General features: G+C 34.5%; 1 protein-coding gene across 1 annotated transcript; it reads right to left on the bottom strand.

Annotated features, from left to right (window-relative positions):
* Positions 1-4,326: 4,326 nt before the first annotated feature.
* On the bottom strand, positions 4,327-13,722 carry LOC141677876 (dihydroorotate dehydrogenase (quinone), mitochondrial-like). Its single transcript, XM_074483988.1, has 11 exons — positions 13,330-13,722; positions 12,387-12,469; positions 11,730-12,053; positions 10,913-11,168; positions 10,593-10,673; positions 10,394-10,501; positions 10,287-10,316; positions 8,871-9,008; positions 5,351-5,388; positions 5,170-5,269; positions 4,327-4,747 (listed from the first exon to the last, which is right to left on the bottom strand). Exons 1-11 carry the CDS (start codon positions 13,468-13,470, stop codon positions 4,673-4,675), a joined length of 1,374 nt encoding a protein of 457 aa, XP_074340089.1. The 5' UTR covers positions 13,471-13,722; the 3' UTR covers positions 4,327-4,672.
* Between the last annotated feature and the right edge of the window lie 13,183 nt (positions 13,723-26,905).

Consider the following 26,905-nt stretch of genomic DNA (forward strand, 5'->3'; position numbering starts at 1 on the left):
GTTTTGGTACACGCTCAATTTACTAAATTATCATTCTTTTATTTAAAAATTTTATTAGCCTTATTAATCGAATTATAATAGAAAAAGAAATATAAATCGTTTTCAACTATAACACGTTACCTTTTTTATTTCTCTCAATTATGACAACTTCTCTAAATATCACGGATAAACTTATTTAATAAAATAGATTAAAAATATTATAACCACTAATAATTAATAAATTACCTTTTTCAGCTACTTAATTGTTTATTTTATTTAATTATTATTTTACTTAAAGATTTTGTTAAGTTATCTAAAAGGGTAATCTATTAGAGAAGGTGTATGCCGTAAATTTAATCTATTATAAAGGACAATCTATTTATGGTGCACACATGTATGCCATAAATTACCCATAAATCTATTTTACAATTATTCAACGATAAAATAAAATTAAAATTAAAAAAATATTTAGACCAACTAAAATCTATTACTATTATACAAAAGATGAAACATTAAAAATTTTGGTACGATACCTGTTTTTTGGTACACGCTGAATTTACTAAATTACCCTTATTTTACTTAAAAGTTTTACTAGCCTTAATAATCGAATTATAATAGAAAAAGAAATAACAATCGTTTTCAATTATAACACGTTACCTTTTTATTTCTCTCAATTATAACAACTTCTCTAAATATCACGGATAAACTTATTTAATAAAATAGAATAAAAATATTATAACCACTAATAACTAATAAATTACCTTTTTCAGCTACCTAATTATTTATTTTAATTTAATTATTTTTTTACTTAAAGATTTTGTTAAGTTATCTGAAAGGCAATCTATTAGAGATGGTGTATACCGTAAATTTAATCTATTATAAAGGGCAACCTATTTATGGTGCACACATGTATGCCATAAGTTACCCATACATTTATTTTACAATTATTCAACGATAAAATAAAATTAAAATCAAAAAATATTTAGATCAACTAAAATCTATTACTATTATATAAAAGACGAAACATTAAAAATTTTGGTACGGTACCTGTTTTCTGGTACACGCTGAATTTACTAAATTACCCTTCTTTTACTTAAAAGTTTTATTAGCCTTAGTAATCGAATTATAATAGAAAAAAAAATAAAAATCGTTTTCAATTATAACAAGTTATCTTTTTTTATTTCTCTCAATTATAACAACTTATGTAGATATCACGGACAAGCTTATTTAATAAAATAGAATAATAATATTATAAGCACTAATAACTAATAAATTACCTTTTACAGCTACTTAATTATTTTTTTATTTTATTATTGTTTTACTTAAAGATTTTGTAAGTTATCCGAAAGGGCAATTTATTAAAGATGGTGTATGCCGTAAATTTAATATATTATCAAGGGAAATCTATTTATGATGTACACATGTATGCCATAAATTACCCATAAATTTATTTTACAATTATTCAACGATAAAATCAAATTAAAATTAAAAAATATTTAGAACAACTAAAGCTAAATAATTTATACTTTTTCGGGCTAAAAGAAATTATGACATATATTCGAGTTCAAAAAAATAATTAGTTTGTTTGGTCAGTATAATTGGTCTTAAACTAAATAATAATTAGTTTGATTTATACATAACGCATAATATATATCGAAATAAGTTATTATAATATAATAACGAAATATATCCAGTTATACTTATTCAGACATATTTATTCTTTTAAAAAATATATATAAAAAAATATTATAAAAAAAATTATAAAATAATATTTTTTTTAAAATAACCGCGTATCGCACGTAGGCTATTACTCTTAAGTTATGGAATATGTAAAAAGTGGTTTAAATGTAGGTTTAAAAAGGACAAAAATATCCAATTTTTAGTACGTCGGGAGGATGGAAAATGTAAAATATATTAACAAAAGGCGGGTATATATATAAAGAATAATAAACCCAGCCAGGGTAATATTTGAAACAAAAATAATCACCTAGGGCAGACTCTTTTCTTTCTTGATCTTCGTCTTGTATCCTTTCTCTCTCCTATCACATTATACACACAGCTAGGTTAGGTAGTACGAGGAAAAGCAATGATGATCGAATGCCCTGGCTTTGGCTTTAGGTTCGCTCCTTCTGATGAGATTTTGTTAAAGTATTATCTGTTCGCTAAAGTTCGCGGTGAAAAGCTCCCGTGCAACATGGTCCAGGAGAAGGAAATTTATGGTCCTCACGCCAACCCATGGCATCTCTTCGATTCTTCTTCGACGTCGTGGACAGATTTTGTTAAGTGTGAAAAAACTGTTTATATATTCACTCGTTTAACAAAGAAGGCAGCATCGCCTACGGATAAGAAGACAACAGAGCATTACGTTAGAAAAGCTGGATGTGGGACTTGGCACGATGAGACAGGTCGGAAGCAGATCATGGTTCGTGACGGTGAGAACGTCATTAGGGGGAATAAGAAGTTGTTGGTCTACCAGATCAATGATACTAGTGGTCTAGGTGATGGGATTAAGAATTCAGATGATGTTGGTTATTGGAAGATGCATGAGTATTGTTTGAATGGGTTCGAGGATTATGTGCTTTGTGCGATTACGTGGGATACATCCAAGAAGGCCAAGGTTGTCAGTTCCAAGATGAAGGCCAAGGTTGTCTGTTCCAAGAAGACTGAAGTTAGTTTGTGTACCAATACTCTTTCAAGAAGCCAAAGTGACCCTCCTTTTACCAGTAATGATGATAGTGCTAAAGTCGGGAACGTTGATCCAAGATTATTATCAGAAAAGAATAGCCGGTTTCCAGATTTAGGGTTGCTTCAAGATAATTACGTTGTTCAAGATGGAAGCGTGAATTGGATGGATCATACAGATTGCACTCCGCTGGCATCAACAAGCTGTTCCAATAATGTTTCTAGTGATGATATCTTCCGGGACTTGGATCAATTTTTATCAGATTTTTCCCAGGAAGAGTTGGAGATTTTGGACTTGTTACCAGATTTATCAGTTGAAGAATTTTTATCTGCAGTGCCATCTTCTACTCCTAATGACAACAACAACGAGCAGCATCCCTTGCAAAAATGCAGCAGTCAAGTGTTGGGAAAAAGGAAATTAACTGAAGCTGAACATTCGGGTAAAAAGTTATGCATCTGAGTTTGTGGCTGTGGATCAACCTGAATATTGAAGCAGTGATGGATTTCAGAAGCCAGCTGGAGCATGCTTTGGCCAAATCTCGTTAGATTTTTTGTTTGTTCCTGAGGGGTTTCGTATCCCCTAGTTGTAAAAACATTTGATGTATTGTATATACATAAACTTAAGGCGTGGGGATGAGCCTCCTAGCATTGCACTTGGCTAGGTTCCAAACCCCTTAAAAGCTTCAATTTTTTTACGCTTTCAATTGTACAGAATCATTAAACGGTAAGGAAGCAGACTGTCTTGACATTTCCCCTGTTGTGGGAATTTCGAGGATATCTCTGCCACTCCACAAAGTTTTCACCATCTTCCTGGGACAGAACGAGCTTTCACTTCAAAATATGAAGGCATAAAAATCTATATATATGAAGTGCATGGGTCAAGGAATGACCAAGATTAAATGATTTGGCCAAGATACTTATGTGAATCAAGTTTTACTTCTGGAAGTTCACCATCTCTGATGATTTAGGACATATTTGTAAGCATTTTGTGCGTGTTATTTTCTTAGATTATATGGTGCTGGTCACTGTTAACTTGATGAATGTGGATACATCATTTGGATTATAAGAATTCTCCTCTTGATAACACCAGTAACATGGAACTTCACATGGGTGTCTTGCACCGTCTCCTCTGATGGTTTAGGACAAATTTTAAATAGAAATTCAACATTGTACTTTGCACAGCTTCATTAGTGCTCTTTCGTCGGTCTCAAGAGTTTGTTTTCAAGAACCCGAAATTAAATAACGGTTCATAATAACTGGAAAGTTGACAAAAATAACGGATAATAAAGTAATGACCTTCAATTGTTATTAATAAAAAAACGAACCACTTAAAACCTACAAATGTTACTTTTCGGAATAAGAAAATAGAAATGGCTTTAATAATCATAGCATAAATTAAAATGAAACCGCGTAAAGTAAAAGTAGTTAAAGGCGCATGTGTCTGAGAAAATAGTTCAAATGCTACATTTCACTTACATTGCTGGAAATCACAGAAGAATGTGTAATAGAGGGTTTCTAAAATTCTACTTTTGTGTAATTAAAAAAAAAGGTCAAAAGCTCCTCCTGGTTCTCTGGCTAGTTTGATATTGGTAAAGCTTTTAGGTTACATATATATATGAAACAAGATTACAAAGCTGCATGTACATACTCCAATTACTAACTATAAAACACCAGAAGTGAAATCTTTTCCATTACACTGTTTTCATTACCGCTTACAAGTTACAATATATGTCTTGCTCATCAAGAAGTTGTCGACAAATGATAAAAGAAAAAACAAAAACCATCTATAATATTGCAAAGAAATCTAAGTAGCACCCCCACTAGGCACTTGTACCTATTCTAGTTTCTTTTGGATAAAACTTATCTTCTATAGTACATTTATCGCAAACTCCAGAGCAAAATAACACATCGATAAGGCAAAGATCAGCATATAAGCTATCGTAAGGGAGTATGTGCGGCCGTTCCTTTGTGTTTGAACTTGTCAAATACCAAAACTATCTGCAATCTGCAACTATCTGCAATCTGCACCTACTGCTTCATAAATTGACTTGAAGCCGTCCTTTTCTAAGCACTCAGCAAGCTCTGCCTAAAATTGGTTAAAAATATAATCATTTTAAAAAACAAATTTCACAAAACAAAATGAACTTATCAAAGAAAACCTCTACATAAAGTATATAATGACTTGTACATCCAATTCTAAAATCTGACATTCATGAATTAAATCCAGTCACGTTTAGATCTGCTGGCCTACTGCACTAATTGGATGCACGTATGCATGTGATTCCTCAGATAACACATTATACAATAAATCCCGACTATGGAACCTACAAGCCGATTATTATTTGCTCAAGTAGAACGTGGATACAATGGAAAACTACAAACTGTAACTGGAAGGGATCTTTTTTCAAAATTTTATAGCACGAGAGAAACAAATACATTCAAAAGACGCGGAAATGGACAGGGAGAGATTATGTCGAACAATTTTCAGTGTCATTATTTAGTAAATACCTTTATCTGAGGTATAAGAGCAGGTCCTCCATATGCAAATGCAGTATAAAGCTGAACAAGACTTGCACCTGCTCTTATCTTCTTGTATGCATCCGCACCACTGGACAATGCAAAATTTCACCAGGATATTAGTTCTTCATTGAATTAAAGAATCTACACTTAAATTCCGTTGAAAAATTACCTGCTAATTCCTCCGCAACCTATCAAAGGAACCCTTCCCTGAAAAAAACATAGCCACAATCTCAGGCCTCATATGTAGTAGTTATACAGAAGGTTAGAGAGAGTATAGTGGCTACAAAATAAAAACAATCATAAAATTATAGGTGAAACTGCAAAATGAAATTTTTTAGAAAATGGCATGTAAGAATGACGGTCTTATTTCTACATTGCATATTATGTTATATACTATATACTATATACTATATCCCAAATATAATAAGCATAAGAGGGATCTTGAATCGATGATGTACTACCAAAAACTCCATAGGTCTACTACTTATAAATGGTCCACAATTCCACATGCCCATGGGTTAGAACTTAGAAACTTGCAGGATTAAGATTTGCAGCAGGACTAATATATAGATGCGCACAGGCGAAATTCCTCGTACACAAAAAGTATCATTGATGTATACCATATTTATCACTTAATTTCTTCTCACTTTTTTCTCCGCGCGAGAGAAAACCATTAAAAAGGGGTAATGATCACATGTAAACACGAACTTGGATTTGGGAGTAAAGTCATTAGACCCACAAATCCTGGTCGAAATTATACACTAAACCATACATAATTAAACATATAAACAATTGTGGGCTATTTTTGATAGGAAGTCCCGGAAGCTTTTTCTATTGATTGAGTTTGCAGGATCGTGGAAAATTGTGGTTCATACATGGAATGAATTCATCTGTTGGGGATGTTGTCAACATCACATTATTTCAATTCAAGTGGCTCCTCCTTTTAATGCGGTGAAATAGACATGGATGCATCTTTATGTAAAGATGGGTGGGTTGGTCTCAGGATGGCACTAAACTCAAGCAATAGTGATATGCTCTTCGCAGGTGTTCATCGTGTCCAAGCTAGGACCTCCCCTTCTGCCAGAGTAGAACGCCCTATATGGATTGAAGAAGGCTAGGGAACAGGCATGTAATAAGGTGATCATCGACTCAGCGTGTCACTCTCATAAAAAATTATCAAAGGTGATTTTATGCTTGCAGAGGTTGATTCTAAGTTTATTTTAAAAAAAAACTCTGATTTTAAACCAAGAAAGAGTACATTTACAAATCCAATACGAGATGCAAAACTGAAACTCCCGTATGTTTTACTTGCATGAAATTAACGGCGTACTTAAATCATCCAGAGCCGAAATTTGCGTCAAAGAAATCATTGGAGAATAATAGTCTTGAAAAGTATGGTTGTCATGGTGAGATGGTGTTGGTAAAGAGCAGTTTTATTGAAAGCAAGATGCGCATCAATGCGCAGTTGTCACGCTTCATAGAAGCGAGCGCTTTCGGCGCATAAGCTCAGTGCACGAAGCGAGGCAGAACCGCGCTTTTAAATCAGCCTATGACTAGCTGTTTGACCAGTCTTTTTAAATGAAACATGTTTCATAAAACCCCATATGCTAAAATCAGCCGTCAAAACAGATATATACACACCAATACATATACAGGATCGATACATACAGGAACAACTACAGAGTGGGGCATCAAATGCCGTGTTTCTTATCTTCTCACCGGTAGTTTCTCATACTCTCATCTTCTTATAAATCGTACATGTAAATCTTATATAAAATAAAATAAGTTGTTCAAAAAAGTACCTTCTACCAAATTATGACTTAGCTAAGGCTGGAAAATTCCGGTTTCAAGTTCAAGTCGGGTTGACAGACTCGAGTCAAAATTTTGACCCAACCCAACTGATCCAAACTTTAATTATCCATGGGTAACCCAACCGACCCAAATTATCCATGGGTAACCCAAATCCGACCAGAAATAATAATTAACTAATAGTTTGGATCAACCTGAAACTGACCCATATTCATACTTTTCAGGTCCAACCTGTGCGGGGTTGTAAGGGGTTTGATTTTGCCACCCCTACATTAAGCTGTTTTTTCAACTTAAGGTTTCTTTTTAACTTATTACTCAAACACACATTTTTTAACTTAGGCTCCGTCTGAGATTGCTGTTTAAAACTGTTCTGTTGTGAGAAAGAGTGTGGTTATGAAAATCAGATTATTCATTGGTAATAATTTTGATATATGCATGTTTTGAGGTATATTATAAAAAAATATTGTTTTTGGTGGGGTTTAATACTGAAATCTACAACTGCTTCTCACAAAAACTGGAAAAAAGATGAACATAGACCAAATAATACAATGCAAGCAAAAGTTCCTAGATTCATGGAGATATAGAACAGCATATAAGTTATCATGATCTATGTTACTCAGACTCGGGTACGGAGAGTCGGACACGACACATATCCGAGTGTCGGACTCGATTTTCTGAAAATCTTAGGACACGGGGACACCGTCCGAATTTTGGACACGGATACGGGGATACGGCATTTTTAATTCAAATTAATATTATATATATATATATGTTATTATTAAGTTATTTTTCGCAAACATATATTAGTATTAAGTAAAATATTCGAAGTATCGTAATTGTCAAAATTAGTTTCAACAGTTGTATAAATAATTTTTTATGAATTTAATAAAATTAAATATCCCTTATTTATGAAAATATTGCATGGCGGACATATCTTACTGTGTGTATTATTGCTTTTAAGATATGTGTGCATTCCAGCTGGTCTACTACTACTTTTAAAAAGTATGTTAAATGAACCTAGAAGATGGACGGTCGAGATTCATTCCACAAATATAATATATTATATCTCTACATATGTGCATCTGTATCCACAAACAAGACGTGTTGACTTCATCTCCCTGAACAACTCTCTTCCCCTTCATCTACACCCACCCACCCCATCTTTTTCGGTTCCATTTTCATCAAATCTCATAAAATTGATTCGTGTAGATTACAACTATTGACCTTCCAACAAGTTTATAGTTAACTTCATTTCATTGATAAGCAAGCAATTTCTCCGGCAACATGCAAAAATTTTCCGGTCGCTTGCAAAAAATTTCCGGCCAGCGGAAAAAAATTTGTGGCGAGTCCGATTTTCCACACACGAATCCGGCATGTATCCCGTGTCGTGTCGTGTCGACACGGGTACGGTCGCCTATTCCGGCGAGTCGGAGTAACATAGATCATGCTTGCGCATCCATCATTTGAGTCTCCAACAATTATTCCAATAATTACATATCCGATTTGACCTATGAAAGAATAAGCGAGCATACGTTTCATGCTTGTTTGAGTCAGCAAAGAGATTCCCCAATTGAGGTTTAATACTGAAATCTACAACTGTTTTTCACAAAAGCTGGAAAAAAGATTGTTTCAGCTTTTTCTAAAAGGTATGGGAGGCCAACTTTCTCTAAAAACGGTTTTTAGACCAAAAGCACTTTTCAGAAAAATTATTTTTAAGTTATATCAAACAGGCCCTAAATGTCAAAAATCGCTTCAGGTCCACGAGACAAACGGGATCTACACTACTACTCTTACTAGTGTGAATTTTATATGTAAGCATCTAGAAATATGAGATTATAAAAGTATATCAAAGACATACAGGTGGAATTTAGGCAACAAACCTTGGTTAGAGTATATGTTTCCTTCAAGATATCAGTGGAAAGATTGAAGAGCGGCTTCCCACTTAAGCCACCAGATTCGCTGGCTAAAGGGTCTTTAATTACAAAATCTGGTCTTGATATAGTTGTATTTGATATGATCTATAAGCATCAACAAAATACAAGGACATGAAACCAGTAAATGTACATTATAGAGAGAACAGAGAAACTTATCTACCAAATTTTGTCTATGGTAACGTTAATATCGGATCACATATATATGGATTTTATTTTGAATTTAATATCAAAACAGCATTTTACAGCTGAGCCAACAATCAGGATACAAAAATTCAGCTTCCTTCATCTGGCATAAACAAAGCATACTTGAAGTTACCTTATCTTGTAAGGCCGCGACATAAAAAAAGAATTTGTACACATTCTTGAATATAGATATATCATCATTTGTTTATATATATAACATAATATAATACTAGCCTAAAACCCGTGCGATGCACTGTTGTTTTTAATAATTGTTATTTAATTATTTTTATTTTAATATTTTAATAATTATATTTTTTGAAAGAGTAATTATGTCTAAATAAATATAGCCGAATATTTCTTACATTATATTATATTAGTTATGTTTAATAATTACGTTTTAGAATAAATAAGCTCATAAACTGACCCAGTAGATATGTTCTAGTTTGAAAACATAGGTGTTCTAGTTGGAAAAATATGAAATTTATAATTTGTTTTTTAGTTAAAAATGGTCTTTGTTTTTTAAAGTAAATAGGTGTTACAAAAATATTTAGTAAAAATAACATAAATAATTAGTAAATACTCGGAGTTCAAACTTAAGCGTGCAGGAGCTATTCAATGTCAAATTGTATAAGTCGTCGATTGTTTAAATTAACTGCAAAGGGTTTAGGCTGATCGGAGAAGACGGTAAATTGTAATGGTGTATTGAGATTGTGTATGTGTGTATTAAGATTGATAGTCAGTATAAATTAGAAGTAAGACTTTATATAATTTAACTTAAATTAAAATATAATTTAAACTAAGGGCAACATACATTCTACCAAACTTTCAATGTTTTGTCTATTATAGTATAGTATAGATTTACCCAAGATAAAATTCTCAGAAAATATTTTGTTAGAAAATTGGCAATCCTTGAGAACACAAAGGACAAGTCTTTCTAGTAAAAAATTTCATACTAATATTGTCATTTCATAATTGCGATTGGTTTGATAACGTAAATTTATTAGAATACTAGAGTGATGAACTAATCTATCAGTTACTTATCACACCACAAACAATATTTTTGGGACTTGGTGACGTAAACTAATTTTGGTATGGTACGAGCATAGATGCTTTAAGTTTAGGCAATGAATACTTAATAAAAACAAGTTTATTTCTTAAAATTAGAGTTAGATTGCTAACCAGTCCATCCAAGCGAAGAGCAAGAGCAACCTACAACCAGGAAGAAGAAACATTAAAAACATCAACTGGGAAAGGGCGAAAATCATGCAAACAAAATACATCCATACAGCTGCAATATCTTCCAAGTCCTGCTTCGACAAGTCGGGCGCAATTTTTACAAGTAATGGAGGTGGCCCCTCCTCACCCCATTGCATTTCATCACGAGCTGCTTGAACCTTCACAAGAAATAAAAGTAAGGAATTACTAGCAAGTTATCATTTAATTTCTACAAAACCTATAGCCATATTCTAACATATATTTTAACACCTTCTTCACGAGGTCCTTCAGCTGCTTTCTTCCTTGAAGCTGCCGCAATCCAGGAGTATTTGGTGAAGAAACATTAATTACCTATAACGGTTTGATGTATACAAAACAACATTAGTGAACTTTTCAGACTTGCAAAAAACATAAAGATCTAGAAAAGAGCAGATTTCACAGTATATGAAGCAAGTGGTTCAATTAATAAGCAGTCCACTCATTATTACTTGCATGCAATTACTTAACATTTAGTCCTTGCAAAGGCTTTTAAAAAGGTACTTTGGACAAACACAGCAAGAAAAGAAATCTATGCATAACCGGAAAGCTACCAAGTAGTCAGCATACTGCGACAATGTATGAACCCCTTGTACGTAATCTGCATCCGGATCTTCGCTAGTTTTGTTCTTTCCAAGATTAACTCCAAGAATTCCAGGTCCAGCTTTTCCTCCCTGTTTGACTTCGTCACTAGAAGAAGATGAAGTATTTGATGTTTCGTCTAACTTCCTCTTGCCATGCTGAGCACCCAATCGTTTTGCTACAGCAACAATTCCTTCACTGTTGAAACCACACCTGTTTATAATGGCACTGTAGATAGACATAGAAAAGGAATACTTATCGATTAGAATATAATACAGAACTCTCCACATATCTGACCAACTTTGTAAAAGAGTAAAGCGCAAAATAACTTACAGAACATAGATATGGTATTGTCAAATGAAACAATTTCACCGCAAAAGGTAAGAGAAGCTCTCTTCCTTTTTAATAAACAACAGATAGTTGGCTATTTAAGCATGTTATATACTATATTTAAGGATCAATTTCGTGATCAAAAAACCATTTCCATTTGAAAACAGAATAATATCTATGGAAATGAATGATATGCACATTCACATTACAAGATCATCTAATGAGTAATTATCAGATTAGTGGTCTCATAATAGAATTAGAATTAGTTGATTTGGGTACCATATTCATTCCATCACAGAAAGGGCAAACTCAGAAGTTGCTTTAATTTAATTTTTTTGCAAAATAGTGCATCTTCAGCTTTCTCTGATAATGCCAATAGCACCAGGATATCCCATATTCCTAGGAATTTGGCACAGCATGAATGCAAGTGAAGTTACTTGGGAAGAAGAAAATCCTTACCCTTCACCTTTTAATCTGAAGATACGAGGTTTTGGATTACCATCCTGTGGTACAGGGGTTACTGACCCAACCTCCACAAAGCCAAAACCTATCCCAAGCAAGCCGTCAACAGCTTCTGCATTTTTATCAAAACCAGCAGAAAGACCTATAGGGTTGGAGAACCTCCTTCCCCAAACTTCTAGTCCTAATATTGATGGATCTGGTCTCTTCTCCCTTGGAACCCAACCACGAGATGCAGCTGACACGGCTAACCGATGAGCAACTTCTGGATCTAGCAAAGCAAAGAATGGATTGACAACTTTTGTTGCCGAGAATAGCCATCCACTGCCAAAAAGATGCAAAATAAGTCTTTACACCAAATTTAATGATGCAAATATGTAGTTTCATCTTTGCAAACTTTTAATTTTCATTCAGTTCTGTAGATATAACTCTTAGGATGTATTCAAGTATAATTTACTTGAAACATTGATAATCTGGAAGAATTCTATTTATGTGATGCAATTAATCATGTAGCCCACACAGACATCACCCACAACATTTTAGCAAGTTTTTATAGACTAAATATATAGGGTGGAGAAATCTATATATTTTGCTAAATATATGGAGCATATATTAATGTACAATCAATTCAAAAGCAAATGCTTCAAAAAGACACACCAAAATGTAGCTTCATCAACCGTACTCGCATAAGCTCCCCCACCTATAAGCAAGCTAATAGTAGCTCCTGTCAACAATCTTCCCTGCAATCAAGTATTACCAGCTACTTCAAGTCATACAAACAATTAAATATTTATCAGATCCTCTTAACCTAGAGTTCTTTGACTTCTTTCGGTTAACATAGTTTAAAGGCACATTTAAGGCCTTTAATAATGCAATAATTATCATATGAAAACACAAAAAAACACTGAGCCACGCATACACTACATTGTCTTATTTTGTGTTTAACATCTGAATACTTATTTTAGAGAGGTTATAGCCCATTCTCGTATAAAATGTAAGAGTACAACAATAGAAAAGTGTATCCCAAAAAAACCTTGTGGGTATCATGCATGCTCAAAGAGACTCGGAATTCACCTAGTTGAGGCCAACTTCTCGATAACCGACAGGTTACGGGCGCGGGGGACACTAATAGAACGCAGGTCAATGGCCCTCACATTACCTTAGTGGCACGTGTAAGAAGCACCAATGTGTTATTCTACAATTCTAATATCTAGACGAGCTATCCCCACATCTCCTTCATGCAAAAACACATTATTACTTTTCACTCGTTTAACTATATTTTCCTCCCTACTCTTAGTAGGCAATCAATCATTCTCAAGTCATGTTACTTTTTTTCTCAATATTCTCGGGTTTTCCTGTTGTTACCAAATTCTTCCGTCAATGTACTATATAAAACAAAAATCCAAACTTTACCATTCTAAAAATGTCAAAAAAAATGTTTCTTCTCATTTTCAGCAAATACATCATCATTTCCAAAAATCTTCGATCTTTCTCAGAATACCCTTATAATTCTCAATGCCATTAACTAATTAACATCACTGATAACCATAAAAACATCAATAGACATACAAAAAAATACACATAATCACAAAAAAGGTACCTTTTTCGAAGACTGAGGAAGCTTAGGCCTACCAACAGGATTAACAACTGAAGAACTAGCAGAATTATAAAATCTTGAAACTAAATTTATCTTTTTTAAGACATTTTGTCTCATAAATTGGGACCCAACTCTTGCCCACATCTTAAAAATCCAAACTTTTCACCCTTAAAAACCCAAACTTTATGAAATCAAGAAGGGTGAAAAATCAAATAATTAAAAACCCAGGTTCAAGAAGATGAAAAGAAGATATAGATACAGAAGATTGGTGTGTATAGGAAAGAGTTGGGTATGGCGGTAAAGAGGGGTATGAAAGAATCAAGAAAAGGAGAGGTTTTGGTTGAATTGAAAGGTTTATAAATAGAGAGGATGGGAGGGGTTTTAGCTATTTTTCATTTTATATTTTTAATTTTTTGAATATGTGATTTTAATAAAATATTTAGGGCTTCTAATTGTTTCCAACTTTTCTTTCTTGATTTCTTTTTCTCCAAGTTTCTTTATTATTAAAAGTCTAAGCTTTTTTCTGGAAAAAAAAAGTCTAAGCTTTTTCTTTCAGACCTGAGTTCGATTTTTTCCCAATCTGAAAATTTACTAGATTGTAACAGTGTAAGTCATATTTCAATAAAAAAATGTTCTTGATTTAGGGGTTTTATTTTTTTTGAGTTAAAAGTATATCATCTATCATCTTAGGTCTTGTATTCAATTCTCGTTAATTTCAAGAATTTAATGTGAATAGATATTTTTTTATAAGTTTTTAAGTTATATTTGTCAAATAAAAAAGTTTTAACTTAAAATTTTTGATTGTCTATGTGAGTATTTTGATTCAAACGGTTTTAATTATTTGATTTTAAAAATTCAACGATTGTGATAAAGATAAATAACTGAAAATAGAGATTAATCAAAACAAAAATTTATGTTCGATTATTATAACTTATTATTATAGATATTGATTATTTGATTCTTGAAAAAAATTATCATGTATTTTTTATTTTATTAATTAATAGGAATTGACTTGTCTATAAAGTTTTAATATGTTTGAGTTTGGCTTTGAGGATAAACTGTGAATATTCTCTTCCTTCTTAGGAATTAAAAATTCGTACTCAAAAATTTGTGTTGAAGATTTTATAAGTAATAGTTGATTAATAATTTATATATTTTGTATAAACATACAAGAAGGCAATTTAGCATATATTATTTTGTGCAATATATAGATTGATCTGAATTGATTTTTCAGTTAAAAATGACAAATTTACACTTATACAAAGAATAATTTTACTACTTGAAAATGACATAAGTGAGAAAAAGTGGAAAAGAAAGACCTATGCATTTTAGAGCTGGGCCTCGGTGTATTGACGGCAATGCATCAACCATCGTTGGCCCAATAGAAAAGAGCTATTTATGAGAAAATTTATAACACAGTTATGAAGAGTCCAAGCCTATAGTTTTGCCAATTGCCAAGAGGTTATGTTCTGGGCCTAACTTTTGGGGAATTAGAAATATCGGAAATTTTTTTGAAAAAAATAATTTTGATATTAGAAAATAAATTATAACTTGTTAATGGAGGAATTTGGTAGTAATAAAATTCGAGATTCGTAACCGGAAATAGATCTATGACGGTGGTTTTTTGTCGGAAAACATGAACAGTGTTCGATGGTTGTGGTTATTGGTGGCTGAGATTGCTTAGGCATAATGGTGGCTCCTTTGCGCTATCGCTTCTGACCCCTTGCAATTTGTCTACGTATCCCTATTTACAGAGAATCAAACCAACGTAGTTCTTGGAAAATAAGAAACCTAATGGGCTTAGATCTCTTGCTCTGAGGTCCAGCAGGAAACCTCCTGGAAACCGTCTTATACTAGCTTTGGGAATGTCCGCCGATGAGGTCTAAACACAAAGGCCCAAGGCTCGTCCGCGGCTTCGAGACTTCACAGATAAGGCATCTCCTTGATCAAGGATAACCCTCTGTGATCAGCTGTTTCTCTAATCTGTGGACACAGGTATAGCCGAGGTTCACCCCAAATGTTGGACGCATCCTTTTCCCCCAGATAAGGAGCCTCTACCAGATTACAGCACAAGTGATCTCAAGCTTTGGGATGCAAAGTGCAGGATACTCCAAAGTCTTCCAACAAGGACACTCGTTGACTACAGAGACAGAGCTCTCAAAGTATACACCAAAGATTACCCCACATCCCCAATGAGTACACTCATTGACTACAGGAGGAGGCCTCCCGTCCAGGAAAAACCCTGGATGTCTTTGACCCCGGACATCGCCTTTCTGTGATTGCATTACAGAAAAGGAGTTCTTCAATAAAATACCTGCAAAATATAGGTTAGTGATAATAATCTCCTCCTTCCTTGAATCATCCAAATAATTTATCCAAGTAACCATGTTGAAGTCTCATCCAAGTCATCTTTCCTACTTAGGGCGCGCCCTAACACCTTCCACAGGTGAGGGGCTAGCTCAGAGAATTATTCAAATTTCACAGCAGAAAGGACTTGTTTTATCTTTTTCTTAATTTTACGCATAAATGTCCCAATTTTTCCCAATTGACCCGATTTTGACTCGAACATTCCTTGTACCAAATTTAGGGCATAACAACTATCACCCGAATTCTATATGCTATTGAAAATGGGATTATAATTTTTAACTTCTATCAATACTTATAAAATTTGTGCAGAAAAGCAAAGCACAGGGCGCGCCTTTTATCGGTAGTAATGGGGACATGATTGACGTGACATGACAGCTGTCCCACATCATTTTCACCTATAAATACAACTTTTCACTTTCTTTTTCACTTTACTCTTTTACTTTTTCTCTTTCTAGAAATTATCTCTGGCGGCAATTAAGAGCTTTATTTTCTCGGAAACAGCCAGTCCTTCATCACTTTCAACCTTCTCTCCGGTTAATCTTCTCACCGGTTAAAAAGGTACACAAAACTTTTCGCATTTTTTAAGTTTCGTCAAGTAAATTATAGTGCATATTATATTGATTGTTAATCTTTTTTTTCCTGCTCTATGTGTTCTTCACAGTTAATGTATGTATATGCGTATATATCATGTGTATGTCAATTTAAATCCATAATTTTAGGATTTCAAATTCAAATTCGTGTTTGTGGAATTGCAACCGTTATCATAGAGTAATTAGCGCATGATTAAACATAGAGCGCGTCCTAAAGGGGTTCAATGGGGGGATGAGATTTTATCCTTGCGAAATCGTAGATAATAATATCTAGGGCGCACCATTTTTCATAGGGCGCGCCATTTTTGTTATAATATCTTTGAGAAATCGATTTCCATAGGACCTCTTTTAGCCTAGGTCGAGTACATATGATTCTTTGCCTTAAATAAATCATGCCATCTCATTTAGACGCGCCATCTGACCACGTTTCTCTTTATTTTTGACCTTTACTATGCTGATTAGGACGCGTCTTTACTTTGTATGGCGCGCCTTTATCACCTGTTTCCTGTTATTTGCTCTTTCTTATTTTTCCCTTTGGACGCGCCCTCAACAAATTTTTCCTTTTATTTTGACAGCTGGAATACGAGGGCGCGTCTTCTCCTTTTCACCCATTCAAAAAATTTCTTACTAAGCTTGGGATATATTCTCCTCCGAATATCTACTTCAACCTATTATTCACAGACGCCCATCATACTCCCGAATTATTAAAATAAGTGGCGTGCCTTCTTCAAGAATCCAAAGAAGGCAAACTTATGGCAGGATCTCCAAGTGACTCTTTAGGAAAATCTCCCTTTAGCTCAAAGAAAGGGAAAGCAAAAATTAATTCGAAAGGAAATGTCACTAGCTCCTATGGATACATACCTAGATGATTGCCTTGAAGAATTGAACGCAGGTAGGTACAGAGGCACCGAGATAAGAGTCAACGTAGGCGCAGGACCATCAAAAGTTTCTTACAAGTCAATTTCCCCAAGTCTATCTCCCCAACACTCTTAGGACGTGCCTACGTCCCCTAATTCTGAGGGCGTGCCTGATGAAGAATCTTTTATCCTTGGAGAAGAAATTAACTTTTTTTACAATGACACCTATCAATTTTCAAACTCTCCTGAACCCTCACATGTTCCATTCGTTCAATGGGAGGTTTTCGATAGCGAATTTTACTTTGATGGAGCAAGTATGAGAAGTGCACTGAAGCTGTGAAAAAGCGCTTTAGGAAAGAGTAGGGAAAGTTTTTTTGTATAGGGCTTTCATCCAGCTGCTAAGATGAACAGTTAGAGTGGTTAATAGAGTTCTATGACATGGAGGGAATTTGGGCGCGCCCATTAAGCATGATGCATCCTCGCCTATTTAATTATGGCGGAAACTTTAGGATTCCCAGGATGGTAACAAGTCCAAAATTGATTTCTCTGGGAGTGGGTGCGCCCTTACATCCCATCCTTAGGGATATAATCGAATTATATGACCTGGCGCCCCTATAGTTATCTCTAAACAACTACAAATTTGTTCTGGATTTGTATATCTTATACATGGATTTGGGGAAGTTAGTCATGAGAAGGGCTGAAAAGAGAATTTTTTCTACTTGTATGATGTGAAAGGAATATATCCTAAGTCCAATCATGTATTAGGATTTAGGAATAACTTTTTTGTAATCTGTTTTGATTTCATTGATATTAATAAAAGACTTGTTTTGTTTTTATTACGGGCTCTATCTATTTAAGTGTTTAAATAAGATATACCATAGTTTAGAGTAAAGCTTTTTATGGATTATGATGAGATCATAATAGTGAGACCTAAAAAGATGACAACTCTAAACTTAAATAGTTCCTGGTCATAGGATTACTAACTGGTAATTAATAATCCGCAAAGATCGGTAAATACTATGCTTGCTTCATTATGAAGGATGTCTGTTCTCATAGACATTTGTGTGGTGACACTATAGCTAGTACGTAGGTGCTTATTATAGAATAAGTTCACTGAACATGACTCGCACAGCTAAACAACTGATCGAGTTCACTCACGTGTCAGCAGTTGTTCACATAGTGATAGTTGTACAAGTATCCTTAGACTTGAGGTCATCATAGTCATCTTGTGTACACTGAACTATGCTTTGGTTTAGTTCTTAGTCTCCGGGGATAATTATTAGGGCTCTTCTGGGTATAGGAATTTGTACACGAAGATAGTGTATGATCAATAAAGGATCTACCCCTTCCAGTGAAGGAAGCGAATGTTCAAGGCTGATCCACTTATGCTAGTTCAGGAATCTCTGGCCAGAGTAAATGAAATTAGAAAGGAGTTTCTAATTTGCATAGAACTATGCATAGTAAATGGTAAGCAAGTGATTAAATTAGATAGGCTTGACACGAGATCCATGCCTTGTATTTAATCGGGACATTGTAGGGTAGAAGGAGTTTATTGTACGGTAACTATTCACTGAATAGGTTCTTGGTATTCTAAGCAGTGAATTCATATTATCCGGATAGTCGCGATATGCTGAGAAGTATCCCTCACGATGTAGAATAAATGTGATTAATTAATTAATCATATTTAATAAATTAGAGAATTTATATAAATAATGATAAAATAGTTTTATTATTATTTATTTCTACTACCGGCTTAATATTGAACCTACAGGGTCACACCATAAAAAGAGAATGATTTAATGGTGGAGGAATTAATTAATAATGGCTAATAATTATTTATTTATGAAATAAATAATTAATTGGCAAATTTAATAATTGATTAAATGAGATTTAATTGATTATAAATTAATTAAGAAAAGTTCTTAATATTATTAATTAAAGGATTTAATTTTTGGAAATTAAATCAAGAGAGAGAATTATTTCTAAAGTGTTTAGAAAAATGATTAATGATTAAAAGGTGTATTAATTATTAATGAGAATAATAAATGGGATAATAATAATAATATTTATGGGAAAATTTCAGCTGAAAATTTTGCCTATAAATACACTATTATAGACCCTATTTTATTCCAACCCACATCAAACCTGAAAACCCAAAAAAGTTTGGAAAACCCAATTCTCTCCACCTCCTTCCTCCTCCTTAACATCGTTTTCTTGGTGGATACCGGTGGAGTGCTTCACACTTGAGGAGCAACTGCTAAGGATCTCTGATCGTTGTCTCCAAATTATTTTTAAAGGTTAGATTCGATCCCTCGAATTTTTATTCATGATCTGTATGCTTTTATTTGGATTTTATATGTGTAAAAGTGTTTTGTCATGCCCCTGCTGCGTTTAAAATCCAACATTGGTATCAGAGTATAGGTTGTATGCATATAGATCTGTGGTAAAAATTTCAGAATTTTATGTGCTTGTATGAATTAATTATGATTTTTACAAGTTATATTATGGATTAATTTTGTCTGATGAGAAATCGTTTCTCAGAATAATTTTGAATGTTGATCTGGTATCTACAAGTGTTGTAGATCGTCTGGGTATTTTTTTCATAATTTTATGATGTATAGATTTTTTATTATGAATTTTTGAAGTTGTTTCAATTAAAATTCGTATTAAATAATCATATATATATATAATTGTAAGTATGTATATATATCTGTACTCCATCTGCTGTGTCTGTGTTGTCTGCTGTTGATGCTGCACGGAGAAGGACAGAGAATGTCAGGCGGCTCGTTTTCCGAGAAGAAAAAGCGGCGGCTGCTGAAAGAAAAAAAATAGGGGTGTAACGCATTCCGGGAATGCGGTGAATGCTTACACCCTTTAATGGCTTAAAAGGGGTGTAACGCATCACCGGAATGCGTTACAGGGCTTGTAACGCGTTCCTGTAATGCGTTACAGCCCGTCTGTTGATTTTAAAATTGATTTTCTGGGAGTTTCGTAACTCCGTTTTGGGCATGCAATATACCGTTGGATTCGTTTTTCCGAGACGGATCTAATGGAGTGATAAATTTTAGTTTAAATAAAAGTTTTGAACTGTTTATATTCCATGAAGTGTTTTAAAGCTGTTTTTGATCGTTTGAATTGATTTTAAATGCTTCTTGTGATACATAGAGATGTATATTGCTTGTTCTAATGTACTAGATGATGTAACATGCCTACCTTGATGTTTATTCATGTTGATATATGTGATATATGCTTAGTTTATCATGCGATGATAGATTTAGGTGAACTTAAATGAACATAAGGCGTTTGTTAGACAACCTAGTATAGTGAAATTGTTTCATAACCTTAATAATAATATTATGAATACAATCATGAGATTCTTGTGTTTATGAAACACATAATTGAATATGAATTTTCGATATGAGAGAAAGGATGATTCTGTCAACAACAGATTTCTATCTGTTAGAAAGGGTTATTAAGTGACGCCCCTTGACAATGCTCCACCCGATCTGGGAATCATCTGATTATTGATTATTGATTTGAAATATTTAATTTAAAAGGAAGAATCTCTTTATAATATGATTATGATTGTAACGAAATATAATCCCTCTAAAATTAAATAATATCAAGTAGTAATTGGCCAATGACACAACGGGCTTGTGTCGGTCATAGCCTTCTAACATGGTAGAAAGTAGTTCTTATTTTTGAATCATTGTCGTTTCGTGCCACAGCCGAGGGCTTTGATTTCAAAATAAGAAATACTTGTCTATTACATAGAGATGTGTACATTGAATAAGAATCTAAAGGTCGTTACGTCCCACAGCCGTGGGCCTTTGGGGACTGATTCAATTGTATGGAATGTTGGGTTAGACTTGACTTAGAATATTGAGTTTGTCGTGCCACAGCCGTGACTCAATTATTCAAGAGGCTAAAGTTTGATTAGGGAATAACATAAGATGTAATTGACAAGAGTTGTCTGCCTATTGAACATTACATGGCGTTTCGTGCCACAGCCGGGGTTGTGTAATGGAATGTAGGATCCCTATTCCCACTAGCATTATGAATGCTTAATTTTTCACGTAGGGGGTTGAATAAATTAGATAAACTAGTGGGAGCCACTTATGAATAAAGACCCGATTCATATAGTGTTTTAAAATGAAATCGAACATTTGCTAAGTGTTGTTATGTGTTTATCATTTACAGATTTACTTTGTACGTTATGTCTTCTGCACTATCACTCAGGAGCATACTGGATGCTCACAAATTGACTGGTCCTAATTATGCTGACTAGCTTCGAAACTTGAGAATTGTTCTCAGGATTGAGAAGCTGGAATACGTGATTGACTCACCTAAGCCTACTGAACCTGCTAGTGATGCACATAATGATGAACATGTTGTGTATCGTAAGTGGATAGATGATGCAAATGTTGCTTAATGCATCATGCTAGCTTCCATGAACATTAAGCTACAGAAGCAACATGAGCATATGGATGCTCACACTATCCTCATGCATCTACAAGAGTTGTATGATGTGGCAGGGAGGACAGCTCGATATGAGATATCGAAGGAGCTGTTCGGTTGTAGGATGTCTGAGGGATCATCTGTGAATGACCATGTACTTAAGATGATCAATTTGATTGAACGTCTTGGACAACTTGGTTTTGCCATGGATGGGGAGCTGAGCCAAGACTTGGTCTTGCAATCGCTTCCGAGTTCGTTCTCGCAGTTTGTTGTGAACTTTCACATGAATAAGTTGGATGTCAGCCTGCCTGAACTCCACAACATGTTGAAGACTGCGGAATCGAATTTCCCCCCTAAGAAGAGTTCTGTTCTTCTAATTGGTGAAGGTTCCAATCCTAAGAAAAGAAAGAGGAACTCTTCCAAGAAGAAGAAAGTAGGTGAATAAAAGCCGGTTCCACCAAAAGCTGAAGACCCCAAGAGCAAAGTTGTTTGCTTTCACTGTAACAAGGTGGGGCACTGGAAGAGGAACTGCAAGGTTTACCTTGTAGAAATGAAGAAGAAGAAGGGTAGTGAGACTACCGCTTCTGATTCAGGTATGTTCATGAAAAAAGTGAATATGTCATTAAATCAAATTTCTACTTGGGTATTAGATACCGCCTGTGGTTCTCAAATCTGCAATTTGTTGCAGGGACCAAGGAGAAGTAGGACTCTTGAGGAAGAGGAGGTGATTCTACTGATGGAAATGGAGCAAGAGTTGCTGCTGAAAATGTAGAATCATTTCATTTACATATGCCTATGGGCAAGACTATTGTTTTAAATAATTGTTATTTTGTTCCCTCGATTGTGAGGAATATTATTCCCATGTTAGACTTGGCTGGATTTTCATTTATTATTGAGAATAATGAATGTTCTATTCTTAGAGATAATATTCTTTACGGACGTGGTGCTTTAAATAATGGTCTGTATATATGTGACATAATTTACTTCAGATTGAACAAACTAATAAAAGAAAAGGGATGATGAAAATCTCACTTCATAGTGGCACTGCAGTCTCCATTTAGTGGACATGGAGAGAGGGCTGCAGATTTGCTAGGAATGGTACACACAGTTGTATGTGGACCAATGTTTATGCAAGCCATGGGTGGATTTTCATACTTCATTACTTTCATAGATGATAGATCTGGATTCGGATATGTGTTTGATGAAACACAAGTCTGAGGCCTTTGAAAAGTTCAAAGAATATAAGTATGAAGTGGAGAAACAACAAACATAGTATTATAACTCTTCGATCAGATCGAGGTGGTGAATACTTTAATGGAGTGTTTCTAGATTATCTTTAAGTAAATGGTATAGTCTCCTACTGGACTCCTCCAGATTGGTATCTGAAAGGAGAAATCGAACTTTGTTAGACATAGTTCGGTCCATGATGAGCTATGCAAATCTTCCAGTATTCCTATGGGGTTATGCATTGGAAACCTCAGCATATTTACTGAATAAGGTGCCTTCCAAATCTGTTCCTCAAACTCCGTATGAGATATGGAAAGTAATGAAACTGAGTCTTAAACACGTTAAGATTTGGGGATGTCCAGCTTATGTCAAGTAAGTTGACCCAGATAAGCTGGAATATCGATCCGTAAAATGTAGTTTTGTGGGATATCCTAAAGAGACTTTAGGGTATTACTATTACACCGATCATCGGGTGTTTGTCTCCAGACATGCTACCTTCTTGGAAAAGGAGTTTATCCTTGAAGGAAACAGTGGGAGCAAAATTGAACTTGATGAAGTTCAAGAAGCACAAACTACTACGGATCAAGTGGAAACACCTGTTCTGACTGAACAACCTTTTATGGAACAGCCCATTCATAGGTCAGGGAGAGTGTCTCGCCAACCTGAGAGGTAATATGGCTTTGTCATTGAGAATGACAATGAGTTTTCGATCATTAATGATGACGACCCTGTGACCTATAATGAGGCTATGAGTAGTGTTGACTCAGAGAAATGGTATAGTGCCATGAAATCCAGAATGGAATCTATGTATACGGTATACAAAAGATAGATTATAGCAGATGGCCAGGTGGAGACCTTTAAGGCCAGGCTTTTGGGAAAAGGATTCAAACAAAGGCAATGGATTGACTTTGATGAAACCTTTTACCTGTAGCCCTGTTAAAATCAGTTCGGATTTTGCTTGCGAATGCTGCTTACTACGACTATGTGATCTGGCAAATAGCCAGATGGTTTTCTTTCCAAGGGAAATGAAAACCTAGTGTGTAAGCTGTTGCGAACCATAAGTGGTTTAAAGCAAGCTTCTCGAAAGATGGAACATTCGTTTTGATGAGACAATCAAAGAGTTTGATTTTATCAAAAAAATGTAGATGAACCATGCCTCTACAAAAGGGTTAGTGGGAGCGCGGTAACATTTCTTGTATTATATTGAATTAGAGTTGACACACATAACAACATAGCAGACCCACTCACAAAGCTACTTTATGAAAGTCACTTTGATCGTCATGAAGACAAGATGGGTATTAGATACCAGAGTGATTGGCTTTAGTACAAGTTGGAGATTGAAAGGAATATATCCTAAGTCCAATCATGTATTAGGATTTAGGAATAACTTTTGTGTAATCTGTTTTGATTTCATTGATATTAATAAAAGACTTGTTTTGTTTTTATTACGGGCTCTATCTATTTAAGTGTTTAAATAAGATATACCATAGTTTAGAGTAAAGCTTTTTATGGATTATGCTGAGATCATAATAGTGAGACCTAAAAAGATGACAACTCTAAACTTAAATAGTTCCTGGTCATAGGATTACTAACTGGTAATTAATAATCCGCAAAGATCGGTACATATTATGCTTGCTTCATTATGAAGGATGTCTGTTCTCATAGACATTTGTGTGGTGACACTATAGCTAGTACGTAGGTGCTTATTATAGAATAAGTTCACTAAACATGACTCGCACAGCTGAACAACTGATCGAGTTCACTCATGTGTCAGCAGTTGTTCACATAGTGATAGTTGTACAAGTATCCTTAGACTTGAGGTCATCATAGTCATCTTGTATACACGGAACTATGCTTTGGTTTAGTTCTTAGTCTCCGGGGATAATTATTAGGGTTCTTTTGGGTATAGGAATTTGTACACGAAGATAGTGTATGATCAATAAAGGATCTACCCCTTCCAGTGAAGGAAGCGAATGTTCAAGGCTGATCCACTTATGCTAGTTCAGGAATCTCTGGCCAGAGTAAATGAAATTAGAAAGGAGTTTCTAATTTGCATAGAACTACGCATAGTAAATGGTAAGCAAGTGATTAAATTAGATAGGCTTGACACGAGATCCATGCCTTGTATTTAATCGGGACATTGTAGGGTAGAAGGAGTTTATTGTACGGTAACTATTCACTGAATAGGTTCTTGGTATTCTAAGCAGTGAATTCATATTATCCGGATAGTCGCGATATGCTGAGAAGTATCCCTCACGATGTAGAATAAATGTGATTAATTAATTAATCATATTTAATAAATTAGAGAATTTATATAAATAATGATAAAATAGTTTTATTATTATTTATTTCTACTACCGGCTTAATATTGAACCTACAGGGTCACACCATAAAAAGAGAATGATTTAATGGTGGAGGAATTAATTAATAATGGCTAATAATTATTTATTTATGAAATAAATAATTAATTGGAAAATTTAATAATTGATTAAATGAGATTTAATTGATTATAAATTAATTAAGAAAAGTTCTTAATATTATTAATTAAAGGATTTAATTTTTGGAAATTAAATCAAGAGAGAGAATTATTTCTAAAGTGTTTAGAAAAAGGATTAATGATTAAAAGGTGTTTTAATTATTAATGAGAATAATAAATGGGATAATAATAATAATATTTATGGGAAAATTTCAGCTGAAAATTTTGCCTATAAATACACTATTATAGACCCTATTTTATTCCAACCCATATCAAACCCGAAAACCCAAAAAAGTTTGGAAAACCCAATTCTCTCCACCTCCTTCCTCCTCCTTAACATCGTTTTCTTGGTGGATACCGGTGGAGAGCTTCACATTTGAGGAGCAACTGCTAAGAATCTCTGATCGTTGTCTCCGAATTATTTTTAAAGGTTAAATTCGATCCCTCGAATTTTTATTCATGATCTGTATGCTTTTATTTGGATTTTATATGTGTAAAAGTGTTTTGCCATGCCCCCGCTGCGTTTAAAATCCAACATGATGTCCCAAGGATAAGAATTAGATTCAACACTTCTCCAAGTAAGGGCGCACCTTATATAACTCTTTCCCCTTCTTTTTTCTATTCTTTGCATACATTCTTATTTTGCATATCTGTATTTTGTTAGACAAACCAATAGTAAAAGAGCTTGAGGGCGCGCCCAAATCTCGAGCTGAAGCCATTCTTAGGATTGCAGCCGAAAGATGGAACTTGAAAACACTGGTCACAAGGTCCAATCTGATACGAGTGGGAATCCTATCTGATTTGGCGGGACCAAGCGTTCTTATGTGAAATTTAGGAAGGGTAATCTTGTTTCTTGTGTCATTGATGTAGATAGTGACGAAGAGGTTTTAGAAGAAGATGAATAAGAAGATGAAGAGTTGGAAGATAGTGCTCTTCAAGGCGAAACTCCCACAGGTTTAATTTAGTGTAATTAATTGGGCGCGTCCTCTTTATTTTTATTCCTTAACATAATATAGTTATGTCCGGTATTCTCGAATACTTTCAGGCAAAGTATTTTTATTACGGCGCGCCTCCTTGTTTGGATGCGCCTTTCAACTATTCATGAGTTGTAATGTTTTTCCTTCATTTGCATATATATCATCTCATATTTAAAATTATATCAAGTTATCTTTGTAGATTATGCAACGAGGGCGCGCTTTATCAAGGCATCCCTTTGTTTTTTACTATACTAATAATTTTTCTTGATTTTTTGCACAGTTATGGCTCCACCAAGGATTCCCAAGTCATTTGGGATGCGTCCTAGCGACAAGCCCAAGTCGCGGGTGCAGAAAAAAGATGCTTCAAAGACATAAACCCCCACTCAAACCCCCATTCCAGTACCTGAACCAGTCCCTATCCCAAAAAGATCCATTGTGGATCTAATAAAGGGACAAGGCGTGCCAAAGAGGGTCAGGAAGGATGGCGCACCTTCTAGCTCAGAATCTCTTGCACTTAACCATCTTGGTCCAATGGATTCTCTCTATGTGACAGATGAGAAAGTCAAAGAGTGTTAAGCAATGAGTTTAGAGGAATCTGTTAAAGCTTCAGTCAAAGCATCTTGCCAA

The sequence above is a fragment of the Apium graveolens genome, chromosome 8, assembly GCF_009905375.1.
Source record: "Apium graveolens cultivar Ventura chromosome 8, ASM990537v1, whole genome shotgun sequence".
Taxonomy (NCBI): domain Eukaryota; kingdom Viridiplantae; phylum Streptophyta; class Magnoliopsida; order Apiales; family Apiaceae; genus Apium; species Apium graveolens.

What these genes read in the sequence shown, in the direction of transcription:
- LOC141677876 (XM_074483988.1), bottom strand. Translation starts at nt 13,470, where the DNA reads ATGTGGGCAAGAGTTGGGTCCCAATTTATGAGACAAAATGTCTTAAAA. An exon ending in TGAAGGACCTCGTGAAGAAG is followed by an intron (nt 10,502 to 10,592) that starts GTGTTAAAATAT and finishes TTTCTTGTGAAG; the next exon opens with GTTCAAGCAGCTCGTGATGA. An exon ending in AAACATATACTCTAACCAAG is followed by an intron (nt 5,389 to 8,870) that starts GTTTGTTGCCTA and finishes TGTTTTTTTCAG; the next exon opens with GGAAGGGTTCCTTTGATAGG.